The sequence below is a fragment of the Salmo salar genome, chromosome ssa22 (genome assembly GCF_905237065.1).
Source record: "Salmo salar chromosome ssa22, Ssal_v3.1, whole genome shotgun sequence".
Lineage (NCBI taxonomy): Eukaryota > Metazoa > Chordata > Actinopteri > Salmoniformes > Salmonidae > Salmo > Salmo salar.
In genome coordinates, this window is record NC_059463.1 from 57,697,330 (window position 1) to 57,714,156 (window position 16,827).

The window sequence follows — 16,827 nt, forward strand, 5'->3', positions numbered from 1 at the left end:
GGTTGAATTACGATTGTCATGTGTTTGTTTGATGGGGTGCTGTCCTCAGATAATAGCATGGTTTGCTTTCGCCATAAAGCCTTTTTGAAAGCTGACACGGTGGCTAGATTAACAAGAAGTTAAGCTTTAATTTGGTGTATTGCACTTGTGAATGTATGAAAGTTAAATATTTCTAATAATTTTTGGGGAATTTCGCACTCTGCCATTTCACCCGATGTTGTCGAAACTTTCCGCTAGCGGAACCCCTAGCCGTAGGCTATCCCATCTAGTTTGGCTTATTGGGACTATCATTTGTTTTTCAACAGGACAATGACCCAACACACCTCCAGGCTGTGTAAGGGCTATTTGAACAAGAAGGAGAGTGATGGAGTGCTGCATCAGATGACCCGGCCTCCACAATCACCCGACCTCAACACAATTGAGATGGTTTGGGATGAGTCAGACCGCAGAGCAAAGGAAAAGCAGCCAACAAGTGCTCAGAATGTGGGAATTCCTTCACGACTGTTGGAAAAGCATTCCAGGTGAAGCTAGTTGAGAGAATGCCAAGAGTGTGCAAAGCTGTCAGAGGAAAAGGGCGGCTACTTGAAGAATCTCAAAAATATTTTGATTTGTTTAACACTTTTTTGGTTACTATATTATTCCAAATGTGTTATTTCATAGTTTTGATGTCTTCACTAGTATTCTACAATGTAGAAAATAGTAAAAATAAAGAAAAACCTTTGAATGTATAGTTGTTCTAAAACTTTTGACCGGTAGCACAAAACTACCTTTATACAGTGCATTCAGAAAGTATTCATACCCCTAGACTTTTTATACATTTTGTTACGTTACAGCCTTACTCTAAAATTGATGAGGAAAAACATTACATCTAATCAATCCACACACAATACCACATAACGACAAATGGAAAACAGGTTTTTAGAAATGTTTGCAAATGTATAAAAAAAAACAGTAATACCGTATTTACATAAGTATTCAGACCCTTTGGTATGAGACTTGAAATTGAACTCAGGTGCATCCTGTTTCCATTGATCATCCTTGAGATGTTTCCTACAACTTGATCGGAGTCCACCTGTGGTAAATTCAATTGATTGGACATGATTTGGAAAAGGCACACACCCATCTGTATAAGGTCCCACAGTTGACTGTGCAGGTCAGAGCAAAAACCAAGCCATGAGGTCGAAAGAATTGTCTGTAGAGCTCCGAGACAGGATTGTGTCGAGGCACAGATCTGGGGAAGGGTACCAACAAATTTCTTCAGCATTGAAGTTCCAAGAACACAGAGGCCTCCATCATTCTTGAATGGAAGAAGTTTGGAACCAACAAGACTCTTCCTAGAGCTGGCCGCCCGGCCAAACTGAGCAATAGGGGGAGAAGGGCCTTTGTCAGTGAGGTGACCAAGTACCTGATGGTCACTCTGACAGAGCTCCTCTGTGGAGATGGGAGAACAAGACTCTCTGGTCTGATGAAACAAAAATTAGGTCTGAATGCCAAGTGTCACGTCTGGAGGAAACCTGGCACCATCCCTACGGTGAAGCATGGTGGTGACAGCATCATGCTGTGGGGATGTTTTTCAGCGGGAGGGACTGGGAGACTAGTCAAGATCGAGGGAAATATGAACAGAGAAAAGTACAGAGATCATTGATGAAGTCCTGAGTGCTCTGGAGCAGGTTCTCAGACTGGGGCGAAGGTTCACCTTCCAACAGGACAACGATCCTAAGCAAACAGCCAAGACAACACAGGAGTGGCTTCTGGACAAGTCTCTGAATGTCCTTGAGTGGTGCAGCCAGAGATCAGACTTGACCTGGATCGAACATCTCTGGAGAGACCTGAAGATAGCTGTGCAGCAACGCTCCCCATCCAACAACGCTCCCCATCCAACCTGACAGAGCTTGAGAGGATCTGCAGAGAAGAATGGGAGAAACTCCCTAAATACAGGTGTTCCAAGCTTGTAGCGTCATACCAAAGAAGCATTGATGCTGTTATTGCTGCCAAAGGTGCTTCAACAAAGTACTGAGTAAAGGGTCTGAATACTTATGTAAATGTGATATGGAGTATTGTGTGTAGATTGATGAGGGAAAAAAACAGTTAAAATACATTTTTAGAATAAGTCTAACAAACACCACTTCAACCGCAGGTGCAGAACTGCGACATCAGCAGATGTGGTGGATCCAATGCAACAAAAAAAAAGGTTATCTCTAGCTTAAACTGATAGAATTGGGATTTGTGTATTATGTTACTTAGAATGACAAACCAGTACGACAATCAACTCTAGGGATATGGTAGAAAAATTACAAGATTGCTATAACACTGATTATGCATCGAATAGCTTTGATGAGTACTCTCATCTTTGTGAGTGTGACTGAGTTGGGCTTCTGGGGCTTGGGCGCTAGCAATTGATTTGTAATGGCTTGGTGATAAAACCTACAGCCTGCATTCCATAGAATGAGTTGGTGTTTGTGACCCGAGATAGCCTGGAGGAGTAGAACATCTTTGTGTCTGAGAAACAACAGCCGGTGCACGTAACTCACAAGATGAACCCAAGACAGCCTGTGTGATGCCCCGAGCTGCCGGGGAGGGGTGGAACCAGCCATGACTAAGCATGTTTAGTGGCAGCTATATAACAACCATGATTCCTCTGTAATGTTGGGCTCTCAACGATCACCGATGGAGTGGTCGTTGACCAGCTTCATTATTGCAAAGAAATATATAAAATCGACAATAAATATTGATTGTTTGAAGAAATAAAGTCTCTCACTTATTAATAAAGAATTTTCCACGACAGGGTTTTTTAAAGTAATGTCAAACTGAAAAGCTATCCTGTCTCCTTATTTCTCTGGGTTAGCCTAGTGTCTGCTAAGTTTGTTACATGGTAACTACAAAGTCATAAAAATAATCACTTTACATTAAGTTGCTCCTGGGTAAGTACATTGTAAACACATGTATATCCCTTGTAGTAACATAGTTGGTTGTTAGATTACTTTACAACGTAACAAAGTACAATGAAACTAAAAGGGTCGCTCGTAAATGTCCTCCTGTCTCCTAATTTCTCCTCGTTAGCCTATTGTCGACAAAGGGTGTACCCTAATGGGTAGGTGATTATAAAGGGTGTACCCTACTGGGTAGGTGATTATAAAGGGTGTACCCTAATGGGTAGGTGATTATAAAAGGTGTACCCTAATGGGTAGGTGATTATAAAAGGTGTACCCTAATGGGTAGGTGATTATAAAGGGTGTACCCTAATGGGTAGGTGATTATAAAGGGTGTACCCTAATGGGTAGGTGATTATAAAAGGTGTACCCTAATGGGTAGGTGATTATAAAAGGTGTATCCTAATGGGTAGGTGATTATAAAGGGTGTACCCTAATGGGTAGGTGATTATAAAGGGTGTACCCTAATGGGTAGGTGATTATAAAAGGTGTACCCTAATGGGTTTCACTTTACATTAAGTTGCTTGCTCTTGGGTATTTACATGATAAAGTATATCCTATGAAACTAAATCATTCTTACATTACACTTGATTCGGTATAGCCTTTGAGCCAGGTCACAGCATGGAAAAAAACAAAATAGAAAATGAGTAGACGTTTATATTAGTATATTTTTTATTTCACCTTTATTTAACTAGGATAGTTGGTTAAGAACAATGACGGCCTACTCCGGCCAAACCCGGCCCAATTCCGCTCCGCCCTATGGGACTCCCAATCACGGCCGCTTGTGAAAGAGCCTGGAATCAAACCAGAGGTCTGGTCTGTAGTGACACCTCAAGCACTGAGATTCAGTGCCTTACACCGCTGCTCCACTCGGGAGACCGGTATTGAACCTGGCGTTACCTGGTCTTAGCCTATTTATTAACCTTGTTGTAACATACATGTGGATTTAATGGTAGTGGCACCATGCAGTTACAGTTGAAGTCAGAAGTTTACATACACCTTAGCCAAATACATTTTAACTCAGTTTTTCACAATTCCTGACATTTAATCCTAGGAAAAAATCCCTTTCTTAGGTCAGTTAGGATCACCACTTCATTTTAAGAATGTGAAAATGTCTGAATAATAGTAGAGAGAATTATTAATTTCAGCTTTAATTTCTTTTATCACATTTCCAGTGGGTCAGAAGTTTACATACACTCAATTTAGTATTCGGTAGCATTGCCTTTAAATTGTTTAACTTGGGACAAACATTTCGAGTAGCCTTCCACAAGCTTCCAACAATAAGTTGGGTAAATTTTGGCCCATTCCTCCTGACAGAGCTGGTGTAACTGAGTCAGGTTTGTAGGCTTCCTTGCTCGCAAACGTATTTTCAGTTCTGCCCACAAATTTTCTATAGGATTGAGGTCAGGGCTTTGTGATGGCCACTCCAATACCTTGACTTTGTAGTCCTTATGCCATTTTGCCACAACTTTGGCAGTATGCTTGTGGTCATTGTCCATTTGGAAGACCCATTTGCGATTAAGCTTTAACATCCTGACTGATGTCTTGAGATGTTGCTTCAATATATCCACATAAATGTCCGTCCTCATGATGCCATATATTTTGTGAAGTGCACCAGTCCCTCCTGCAACAAAGCACCCCCACAACATGATGCTGCCACCCCCGTGCTTCACGGTTGGGATGGTGTTCTTCAGCTTGCAAGCCTCCCCCTTTTTTCCTCCAAACATAACGATGGTCATTATGGTCAAACAGTTCTATTTTTGTTTCATCAGACCAGAGGACATCTCAACAAAAAGTACAATCTTTGTCCCCATGTGCAGTTGCAAACTGTAGTCTGGCTTTATTATGGCGGTTTTGGAGCAGTGGCTTCTTCCTTGCTGAGCAGCCTTTCAGGTTATGTCGATATAGGACTTGTTTTACTGTGGGTATAGATACTTTTGTACCTGTTTACTCCAGCATCTTCACAAGGTCCTTTGCTGTTGTTCTGGGATTGATTTGCACTTTTCACACCAAAGCACGTTCATCTCTAGGAGACAGAACGCGTCTCCTTCCTGAGCGGTTTGACGGCTGCGTGGTCCCATGGTATTTATACTTGCATTCTATTGTATGTACAGATGAACGTGGTACCTTCAGGTGTTTGGAAATTGCTCCCAAGGATGAACCAGACTTGTGGAGGTCTACAATTTATTTTCTGAGGTCTTGGCTGATTTCTATTGATTTTCCATGATGTCAAGCAAAGAGGCACTGAATTTGAAAGTAGGCCTTGAAATACATCCACAGGTAAACCTCCGAATGACTCAAATGATGTCAATTAGCCTATCAGAAGATTCTAAAGCCATGACATCATTTTCTGGAATTTTCCAAGTTGTTTAAAGGCACAGTCAACTTAGTGTATGTAAACTTCTGACCCACTGGAATTGTGATACAGTGAATTATACGTGAAATAATCTGTCTGTAAACAATTGTTGGAAAAATTACTTGTGTCATGCACAAAGTAGATGTCCTAACCGACTTTCCAAAACTATAGTTTGTTAACAAGACATTTGTGGAGTGGTTGAAAAACGAGTGTCAATGACTCCCACTTAAGTGTATGTAAACGTCCGACTTCAACTGTACATGGAACAACCTCATATGTTGGTTTAAATGATTAATACAGTGATTTTAAAATGTGTAATCACAAAACATTAGTTACTTAGTGGAACTACAGAACGTGTAATAACACCAGTAGTTCCACATGTGGAATAATCTTCAGGAAGTGAATGTGTAATAACACCAGTAGTTCCACATGTGGAATAACCTTCAGGAAGTGAATGTGTAATAACACCAGTAGTTCCACACATGTGGAATAACCTTCAGGAAGTGAATGTGTAATAACGGATTCCACAACAACCCGACTGCCATGAGAGAGAGAGAGAGAGAGAGAGAGAGAGAGACAGTAAGACCTATGCAATTACTATTTTAACAGTTATTACTGTGTTACATAGTAATAGGGTCAACTTAATATAAAGTGTAACTTGTTATAATTTTTTTTACTGTTATTGTTAGTATCTCGCTTCTCTTCAGAAACAGTGGCTTTGTCATTCATGCTAATAAAGCTCATCTTTAATCAGAGGAGAGAGAACATGCGGTTCCATGGGGTTAGTTTCAATTAACTGCTGATTCCAACCTAGCTGGAGACAGTGTTCACATTAGACACACACACACACACACACACACACACACACACACACACACACACACACACACACACACACACACACACACACACACACACACACACACACACACACACACACACACACACACACACACACACACACACACACACACACACACACACACACACACACACACTCCTTGTATTGCAGAGAGTGCGAGACAAAGAGAGCTTGACAGAGAGAACATGCTGTACCAGGCGTTAGTTTCAATTAGCTGCTGAGAGAGAGAGAGAGAGAGAGAGAGAGAGAGAGTGTTCACGTGGGACTTGCACTCATACACACAGGAACTCAAACACCTTGTATTGCATGAAGACAACATGGCATTGAAGGAGAGAGCCGATGATGATGAGTGATAATGAAAAGATGGCAGCACATTTCGAAACTTCCTCTGAAAACTTCCTAATTAATTCAACACTATTACCCGTTAACGTTCATTAGAGAACAGAACGGGTGTCCGTTGATGATCTGCTCTCTTTGTGTGTGTGTGTGTGTGTGTGTGTGTGTGTGTGTGTGTGTGTGTACACGATGAACAGCAGCGAACATCCAGCGGAACACAGACGATAAACTTGGTTTTGCACTTTTTTGTTTACCCGACTATCTAGGTAACCCTCTGCTGTCTAAGCCGACATATGGAATTGTTTTAATAAGGTCATACCATGGATCATTGAGCTATTTGATTTGGAATTTGAATACGCCTTGAAGCATCCAGAAAAATATTAAAACATTTCATGAAACAATGCATTTGGTCCTACTGTTGTTAGCCCATAGAAACACATTGAATAACAGATAGTCCTTACTGCTATTAGCCCATAGAAACACATTGAATAACAGATAGTCCTTACTGCTATTAGCCCATAGAAACACATTGAATAACAGGTTACTGCTATTAGCCCATAGAAACACATTGAATAACAGATTACTGCTATTAGCCCATAGAAACACATTGAATAACAGATAGTCCTTACTGCTATTAGCCCATAGAAACACATTGAATAACAGATTACTGCTATTAGCCCATAGAAACACATTGAATAACAGATAGTCCTTACTGCTATTAGCCCATAGAAACACATTGAATAACAGATAGTCCTTACTGCTATTAGCCCATAGAAACACATTGAATAACAGATTACTGTTGTTAGCCCATAGAAACACATTGAATAACAGATTACTGCTATTAGCCCATAGAAACACATTGAATAACAGATTACTGCTGTTAGCCCATAGAAACACATTGAATAACAGATTACTGTTGTTAGCCCATAGAAACACATTGAATAACAGATTACTGCTGTTAGCCCATAGAAACACATTGAATAACAGATTACTGCTGTTAGCCCATAGAAACACATTGAATAACAGATTACTGCTGTTAGCCCATAGAAACACATTGAATAACAGATAGTCCTTACTGCTATTAGCCCATAGAAACACATTGAATAACAGATTACTGCTGTTAGCCCATAGAAACACATTGAATAACAGATAGTCCTTACTGCTATTAGCCAATAGAAACACATTGAATAACAGATTACTGCTATTAGCCCATAGAAACACATTGAATAACAGATTACTGCTATTAGCCAATAGAAACACATTGAATAACAGATAGTCCTTACTGCTATTAGCCAATAGAAACACATTGAATAACAGATAGTCCTTACTGCTATTAGCCAATAGAAACACATTGAATAACAGAAGCCTTACTGCTATTAGCCCATAGAAACACATTGAATAACAGAGTTTACTGCTATTAGCCCATAGAAACACATTGAATAACAGATTACTGCTATTAGCCCATAGAAACACATTGAATAACAGATTACTGCTATTAGCCAATAGAAACACATTGAATAACAGATAGTCCTTACTGCTATTAGCCCATAGAAACACATTGAATAACAGATTACTGCTATTAGCCCATAGAAACACATTGAATAACAGATTACTGCTATTAGCCAATAGAAACACATTGAATAACAGATAGTCCTTACTGCTATTAGTCAATAGAAACACATTGAATAACAGATTACTGCTATTAGCCAATAGAAACACATTGAATAACAGATCGTCCTTACTGCTATTAGCCCATAGAAACACATTGAATAACAGATTACTGCTATTAGCCCATAGAAACACATTGAATAACAGATTACTGCTATTAGCCCATAGAAACACATTGAATAACAGATAGTCCTTACTGCTATTAGCCAATAGAAACACATTGAATAACAGATAGTCCTTACTGCTATTAGCCAATAGAAACACATTGAATAACAGATAGTCCTTACTGCTATTAGCCAATAGAAACACATTGAATAACAGATTACTGCTATTAGCCAATAGAAACACATTGAATAACAGATAGTCCTTACTGCTATTAGCCAATAGAAACACATTGAATAACAGATTACTGCTATTAGCCCATAGAAACACATTGAATAACAGATAGTCCTTACTGCTATTAGCCCATAGAAACACATTGAATAACAGATAGTCCTTACTGCTATTAGCCCATAGAAACACATTGAATAACAGATTACTGCTATTAGCCCATAGAAACACATTGAATAACAGATCGTCCTTACTGCTATTAGCCCATAGAAACACATTGAATAACAGATTACTGCTATTAGCCAATAGAAACACATTGAATAACAGATTACTGCTATTAGCCAATAGAAACACATTGAATAACAGATGCCTTACTGCTATTAGCCAATAGAAACACATTGAATAACAGAGTCTTACTGCTATTAGCCCATAGAAACACATTGAATAACAGATAGTCCTTACTGCTATTAGCCCATAGAAACACATTGAATAACAGAAGCCTTACTGCTATTAGCCCATAGAAACACATTGAATAACAGATTACTGCTATTAGCCAATAGAAACACATTGAATAACAGATAGTCCTTACTGCTATTAGCCCATAGAAACACATTGAACAACAGATAAACCCCCCCCAAAAAATCTTTGTTTTGAAGTGTCTGTCCTATATCTGAGATATATAAGAAAGATCAGGAAACATTTTTTGGTTTTGTTTATGTATTTAACCCATTATTTTTGGCACTAAACTACCTCCATATATACTTCCATTCATTTTTTTCCTCGAGCAGAACAACCAACATGTACGTGTTGGTGAGACACTCACCTTTCCACCGAGGGGTCACATTAATGTATAGCTCAAACCGTACAGACGATTTAGTGAGAAGACGGATTTTCAGGACGTCTCATGGTCTGACAAACACACTCTAGCTCAGCCACTTTTCAACGCAGACGCGGAAGTGTGATAGACGGATGCGGTGGATTGAGACTTGGATTGCAAAAAAAAAAAAACATATCTCTTGCTTAAACTGACAGATTTTGATGGGGATTTTTGTATTATGTTAATTCGATTTTCACAGGGCCGCGGATATCGACGATAGGGGGGGTTAATGAATTCAGCATGGCTACAGGAGCTGTAACCTTCCAATGTGAATTGCAAAAATCACTGAAGCCTTATATCTCCCTCTCTAACCTTAAGCATCAGCTGTCAGAGCAGCTTACTGATCACTGTACCTGTACACAGCCCATCTGTAAATAGCCCACCCAACTACCTCATCCCCATATTGTTATTTGTCCTCTTGCTCTTCTGCACCCCAGTATCTCCACTTGCACATCATCATATGCACATCTATCACTCCAGTGTTAATGCTAAATTGTAATTATTTCGCCTCTATGGCCTATTTATTGCCTTACCTCCCTACTCTTCTACATTTGCACACACATTTTACATAGATTTTCTATTGTATTATTGACTGTACGTTTGTTTATGTGTAACTCTGTGTGTTGTTTTTGTAACACTGCTTTCCTTTATCTTGGCCAGGTCGCAGTTGTAAATGAGAACTTGTTATCAACTGGCCTACCTGGTTAAATAAAGTTTTTTTTAATTATTTAAATCACTGCCTTCTGTGTTCGGGACCAGAGAATAATAGGATGGCTGACTACATAACATTCTGTTTCCATGTCATTTCACTCCAGTAAGTTCTCAGGTGTACACTTTATTCAGCTGGTAGAGACAAAGGCCAAGTCCTTTCAGATGTGTGCGAAGTAATACGGGTTAGAGGGTAGGGAGCGTTTCTGGACGTTGGCCTTGGTCAGCATTATACTCTTCCTTTTCAAACTGTGAAATATTTACCTTATGAGCTGTGGAGACAACGTCCTCTTATAAACCCCCAAAACAAACAGTTAATCAATCCACAAATCATTCAACCAACCAACTACTTAACCAACAAAACTAAATCCTACACCGTCTCACCTGAGCCAATCGTCTGAGCAGCAGTTCAGCGGAGGGGCGTGTCCAGTCCAGGAAGATCTGTGGGACCAGGGTGACTGTCATCTCTAGGACCCGCAGCAGGCTGACGGAAAGGTCGAAACACGTAGCGCACACCTTCAGCTGCCTTGTGTCCACAAAGTTACGCTCAGGACGTTCAGCCGCCTGCTGAATCTGAAGGGGAGATAAGGTACTTTACAGCAGGCTTTCTAAATGACATCTACTACCCTAACACATTAAAATGGTCTGTTATTACTATCTAGCTATTTGATTAGCTATTTTAGAACACTTGGGGACTATCAGAAACAATGTGTACAAATTTGATTTTGGCCTCAAAACACCTAAATAACACACAAATATATGGTAATCATATGTCCAATCAGGTAAGACATTTAAATTTGAAGGATTTAGGCCTTGGAGAGACTGAAAGGTACTGTGAAGTTACATGAAAACGTCAAGGAAGATCGCAAGGTAATAAGTGTGTGTATGTGTGTGTGTGTACACAAAATAATATATGCATTGCTTTCAAATGCGATTTTTGGCACGATCCCTTTAAATGTGTCGTGCAGGCCTCGTCGTACAGGGAAAGACACGCATGGTGAATTCAGAAAATATTCACACATTTTGACGTGTTAAAGCCTGAATTTAAAACGGATACATTTTTTAATTAATGGCCTACACACAATACACCATAATGTCAAAGTGGAACTACGCATGTTAAAAATATTCCAAAATATGCATCCTGTTTGAAACAAGGAACTAAAGTAATACTGAAAAAAACTAAATGGGGCAAAGCAATTCACTTTTTGTCCTGAATACAAAGTGTTACGTTTGGGGCAAATCCAATATATTACCGAGTACCACTCCCCATATTTTCAGGCATAGTGGTGGCTGCATCAGGTTATGGGTATGTTTGTATTCGTTAAGGACTGGGGAGTTTATCAGGATAAAAAAAGAAACGTAATGGAGCTAAGCACAGGAACAATCCTAGATGAGAAACCTGGTTCAGTCAGCTTTCCACTACACACTGGGAGCTACGCATGGCCTGTCTGCAACAAACTTCAAATACTGTATAAACTATCAACTTTGGTCCAGCCCAAGCTTGCTCTAGCAAACTTGCAACATTGTATAAAATACTCTGGGATCTCAGAGTTTCTCCATGCCAGTGAGTTCGGGACAGACACAGCTGGAGGCTATTTTACACAAGGGATAAGAGCTCATCAGGTAGGCCTATTTGGGATAAGAGCTCATCAGGTAGGCCTATTTGGGATAAGAGCTCATCAGGTAGGCCTATTTGACGTTTCCACTGGATCACAGCATGACATGTTTCCCTTTCACGATGAGTGGTTATCAAAAAAAAGGCGAGAGAGCTGGAAATATTTTCCAAAAGATTATCCAAAATTTTCACAAATTAACAAGGCACACCTGTTAATTGAAATACATTCCAAGTAACTACCTCATGAAGCTGGTTGAGAGAATGCCAAGCGTGTGCAAAGCTGTCGTCAAGGCAAAGTGTGGCTACTTTGAAGAATCTCAAATATAAAATATATTTTGATATGTTTAACACTTTCTTGGATACTAAATGATTCCATGTGTTTTATTTCATAGTTTTGATGTCTTCACTATTATTCTACAATGTAGAAAATAGTAAAAATAAAGAAAACACATTGAATGAGTAGGTGTGTTCCAAATGTTGACTGGTACAGTAAATTGAGGAACTATTGTCATTCTCAACGGATGTAAATACAGACTGTGTTTTCTTGATGTTTGAGGTGAAGAAAAAATTACATTGAGAATCTCCACAGGTCATTAATGGTGGTGTGTTAAGCCAATCAGAAATACTATCACATCCCCAAATGGGCACATTCATATGACTACATTTGCACACAGGCCTGGTAGCCAATAGGACTACTTCTATGCATGCGCATCCTTACTCAACATTGACAGGAGCGCTCCAAACAAAAGACATTGACTAAATTGACGAAACTCGTAAATAGAATGAAATCAACCAAAACTTGTGTAGCATAGGTTGTCTGCTCTGCAAAAGTACCCATTCTGAAAAGGAAAACAGTAAAAGACTATAATAATAATAATAATAATAAATTGAATGCATTAACATAAATTACCATAACAAACATTATAGATGAGAAATGATAGGAATTAACAGTAAATGTGACATGATTAGTTCACTGAAATGATTAGTTCACTGAAATGATTAGTTCACTGAGATGATTAGTTCACTGAAATGATTAGTTCACTGACATGATTAGTTCACTGACATGATTAGTTCACTGACATGATTAGTTCACTGAAATGATTAGTTCACTGAAATGATTAGTTCACTGACATGATTAGTTCACTGACATGATTAGTTCACTGACATGCATGTAACGGGGAATTGATAGACACTAACAATCAAGGTAAACAATTCACACAACAAAGTTATTAAACAATGAATGTGCACAAATTGTCAGGAGAGACTTGCATTGTGCATTTTAACCACACTCTCCTTCTTCTTAGTCTGTGCCCTCCACACGGCCTCCGCAATGGATTAGTTCACCGACATGATTGGTTCACCGACATGATTGGTTCACCGACATGATTGGTTCACCGACATGATTGGTTCACCGACATGATTGGTTCACCGACATGATTGGTTCACCGACATGATTGGTTCACCGACATGATTGGTTCACCGACATGATTGGTTCACCGACATGATTGGTTCACCGACATGATTGGTTCACCGACATGATTGGTTCACCGACATGATTGGTTCACCGACATGATTAGTTCACCGACATGATTAGTTCACCGACATGATTAGTTCACCGACATGATTAGTTCACTGAAATGATTAGTTCACTGAGATGATTAGTTCACTGAGATGATTAGTTCACTGAAATGATTAGTTCACCGAGATGGTGTCTCGTGTGCCATTAAAAGATAAAAATATATTTGACAAAAAAAAAAGAAGCTTGGTCGACCAAAAGCCTATGGACTAAACAATCGACCAGTCGACTGATTGTAATTGGGGTCAGCCTTAGCAGGGAGTGATTTCTATGCTTACCTCCTGGATCATGCCTATAAACTCTGAAAAGGCCCAGTTGAGCTGGTTGAGAACAGAATTGAGGAAGGAGGCAGCCATGTCTTTATCCAGAGAGAGCAGCTCCGCCATGTGTCTCTGCAGCAGGAGGGATGGGCACGGCTCTGTAACGACCAATCAGAGAGGAGAATACTGTCACACAACCAATTAGAGGAGAGAATACGGCAGGTTTCACACCAGGACCACTTTCAGTTGGGCCAAAGACCCTTCGGTACGGAACACCATGGCAAAACGTTTTGATACTAAAAATGTTTTTAAAATAAGTGTTTGTCTTCTCTGTTTTTAATCAGTTTTATTCACAAGTCCCAGCAGCAGATTATACAGCCCTAACTGTAATTAATAGCATGGCGCTGTGCAGAGTGGGGGTTGATATGACAGTACACAGAATAGACTGATCAAAGACACACATATCCCTGCATGATACTAATGACATACTAACCATAACAGATTTTACATCACGACACGTTCTATTCAGATTGGATAAAGAGATGCACTGGACCACAATGGGTGAAGCAGGACGTGTCCGAGACTGAAGCAGGAGGCTGAAGCAGGACGTGCCCTGCAGGACGTGCCAGCGGCTGAGGCAGGACGTGCCAGCAGCTGAGGCAGGACGTGCCAGCGGCTGAAGCAGGACGTGCCCTGCAGGACGTGCCAGCGGCTGAGGCAGGACGTGCCAGCGGCTGAAGCAAGACATGCCAGCGGCTGAGGCAGGACGTGCCCGAAGCTGTGGCTGCAGCAGGACGTGTCGGAGGCTGTGGCTGAAGCAGGACGTGTCAGAGGCTGAAGCAGGACGTGTCAGAGGCTGAAGCAGGACGTGCCCGAAGCTGAAGCAGGACGTGCCCGAGGCTGAAGCAGGACGTGTCAGAGGCTGAAGCAGGACGTGCCCGAAGCTGAAGCAGGACGTGTCAGAGGCTGAAGCAGGACGTGTCAGAGGCTGAAGCAGGACGTGTCAGAGGCTGAAGCAGGACGTGTCAGAGGCTGAAGCAGGACGTGTCAGAGGCTGAAGCAGGACGTGTCAGAGGCTGAAGCAGGACGTGTCAGAGGCTGAAGCAGGACGTGTCAGAAGCTGAAGCAGGATGATCCCGAAGCTGAAGCAGGATGTGCCCGTTCTTCAATTCAACATAAGCTGTTATGAACTCCCACCTCCTCAGCATCTGTTTATCTACATTCAATAGAAAACTAACTATACTTGAATTCAGGTCTTGAGAATAGTACTTCTAGTAGTACTGTATAAACTTGTAACAAACAGGTTTGTAAAGCATAGACATCGTCCATTACAATTACCAGGCGACAAAGCCAAAGTAACATGCTCGCTAGATGTCTGGTGGTAAAAGTATGAAAGAAAACAAATATCATTTGTATTTCGGCTATGCCCTGTACAATACCTTGGAGACAGCTTTAATAATTGTATTTCGACTATGCCTTGTACTATACCTTGGACAGCTTTAATAACTGTATTTCGGCTATGCCCTTTTGCCTCCCGACAGCTCTGTTTCCCAGAAGCTGTTTTTTGAGACAACATCCATTCAGCCATCTCCTCATCCACACAGTACTAGAGCTATCATCAATTACTACAGCCATCTCCTCATCCACACAGTACTAGAGCTATCATCAATTACTACAGCCATCTCCTCATCCACACAGTACTAGAGCTATCATCAATTACTACAGCCATCTCCTCATCCACACAGTACTAGAGCTATCATCAATTACTACAGCCATCTCCTCATCCACACAGTACTAGAGCTATCATCAATTACTACAGCCATCTCCTCATCCACACAGTACTAGAGCTATCATCAATTACTACAGCCATCTCCTCATCCACACAGTACTAGAGCTATCATCAATTACTACAGCCATCTCCTCATCCACACAGTACTAGAGCTATCATCAATTACTACAGCCATCTCCTCATCCACACAGTACTAGAGCTATCATCAATTACTACAGCCATCTCCTCATCCACACAGTACTAGAGCTATCATCAATTACTACAGCCATCTCCAGGGTATTGTGCTCCTCAGAGGATGAAAGAAAGAGGGACCTCTCATCCCCTCCTTCCCTGCACTGTGGAGGACCTCTCATCCCCCTCCTTCCCTGCACTGTGGAGGACCTCTCATCCCCCTCCTTCCCTGCACTGTGGAGGACCTCTCATCCCCCTCCTTCCCTGCACTGTGGAGGACCTCTCATCCCCCCTCCTTCCCTGCACTGTGGAGGACCTCTCATCCCCCTCCGTCCCTGCACTGTGGAGGACCTCTCATCCCCCTCCGTCCCTGCACTGTGGAGGACCTCTCATCCCCCTCCTTCCCTGCACTGTGGAGGACCTCTCATCCCCCTCCTTCCCTGCACTGTGGAGGACCTCTCATCCCCCTCCTTCCCTGCACTGTGGAGGACCTCTCATCCCCCTCCTTCCCTGCACTGTGGAGGACCTCTCATCCCCCCTCCTTCCCTGCACTGTGGAGGACCTCTCATCCCCCCTCCTTCCCTGCACTGTGGAGGACCTCTCATCCCCCTCCTTCCCTGCACTGTGGAGGACCTCTCATCCCCCTCCTTCCCTGCACTGTGGAGGACCTCTCATCCCCCTCCTTCCCTGCACTGTGGAGGACCTCTCATCCCCCTCCTTCCCTGCACTGTGGAGGACCTCTCATCCCCCCTCCTTCCCTGCACTGTGGAGGACCTCTCATCCCCCTCCTTCCCTGCACTGTGGAGGATAGGCTGTAAATGTAACACCTCATCACATAGAGGGAGAGAGTGACAGAGAGAAAAAACACATCCCACATGGCAACAACATTGTAACGTCGCTCTTGGAGGACAAGGGATTCTCAATAAACCTCGTCAAGCGTACCAACCAATCATTGAGCAGGACAGTGTTGTCGCTCTTTAAGGAGAGAGATAACCTTTAGATTTAATTAACTTCACATAATAATATACTGTACACTGTGTGGCTGCACACTGAGCCCACTGGCCTACAGAGACTAGCCAGGAGATGTACTGGGCAGCAGGGGAGAGTTACAGGACAGACAGAGACTAGCCAGGGGATGTACTGGGCAGCAGGGGAGAGTTACAGGACAGACAGAGACTAGCCAGGAGATGTACTGGGCAGCAGGGGAGAGTTACAGGACAGACAGAGACTAGCCAGGGGATGTACTGGGCAGCAGGGGAGAGTTACAGGACAGACAGAGACTAGCCCGGAGATGTACTGGGCAGCAGGGGAGAGTTACAGGACAGACAGAGACTAGCCAGGGGATGTAC

At 41.8% G+C, this 16,827-nt stretch overlaps 1 protein-coding gene across 2 annotated transcripts in view; it reads right to left on the minus strand.

Moving 5' to 3' along the window:
- rnf123 (ring finger protein 123) overlaps positions 1–16,827 on the minus strand; it is a 270,077-nt gene that overhangs the window by 156,234 nt on the left and 97,016 nt on the right. For both annotated transcript variants that reach the window (XM_014168343.2, XM_014168342.2), the window contains exons 31-32: positions 13,537–13,676; positions 10,452–10,640 (exon numbers count right to left, since the gene is read on the minus strand). In XM_014168343.2, coding sequence (XP_014023818.1) covers positions 10,452–10,640; positions 13,537–13,676 — 329 coding nt within the window. The remainder of the gene's footprint in view (positions 1–10,451; positions 10,641–13,536; positions 13,677–16,827) is intronic.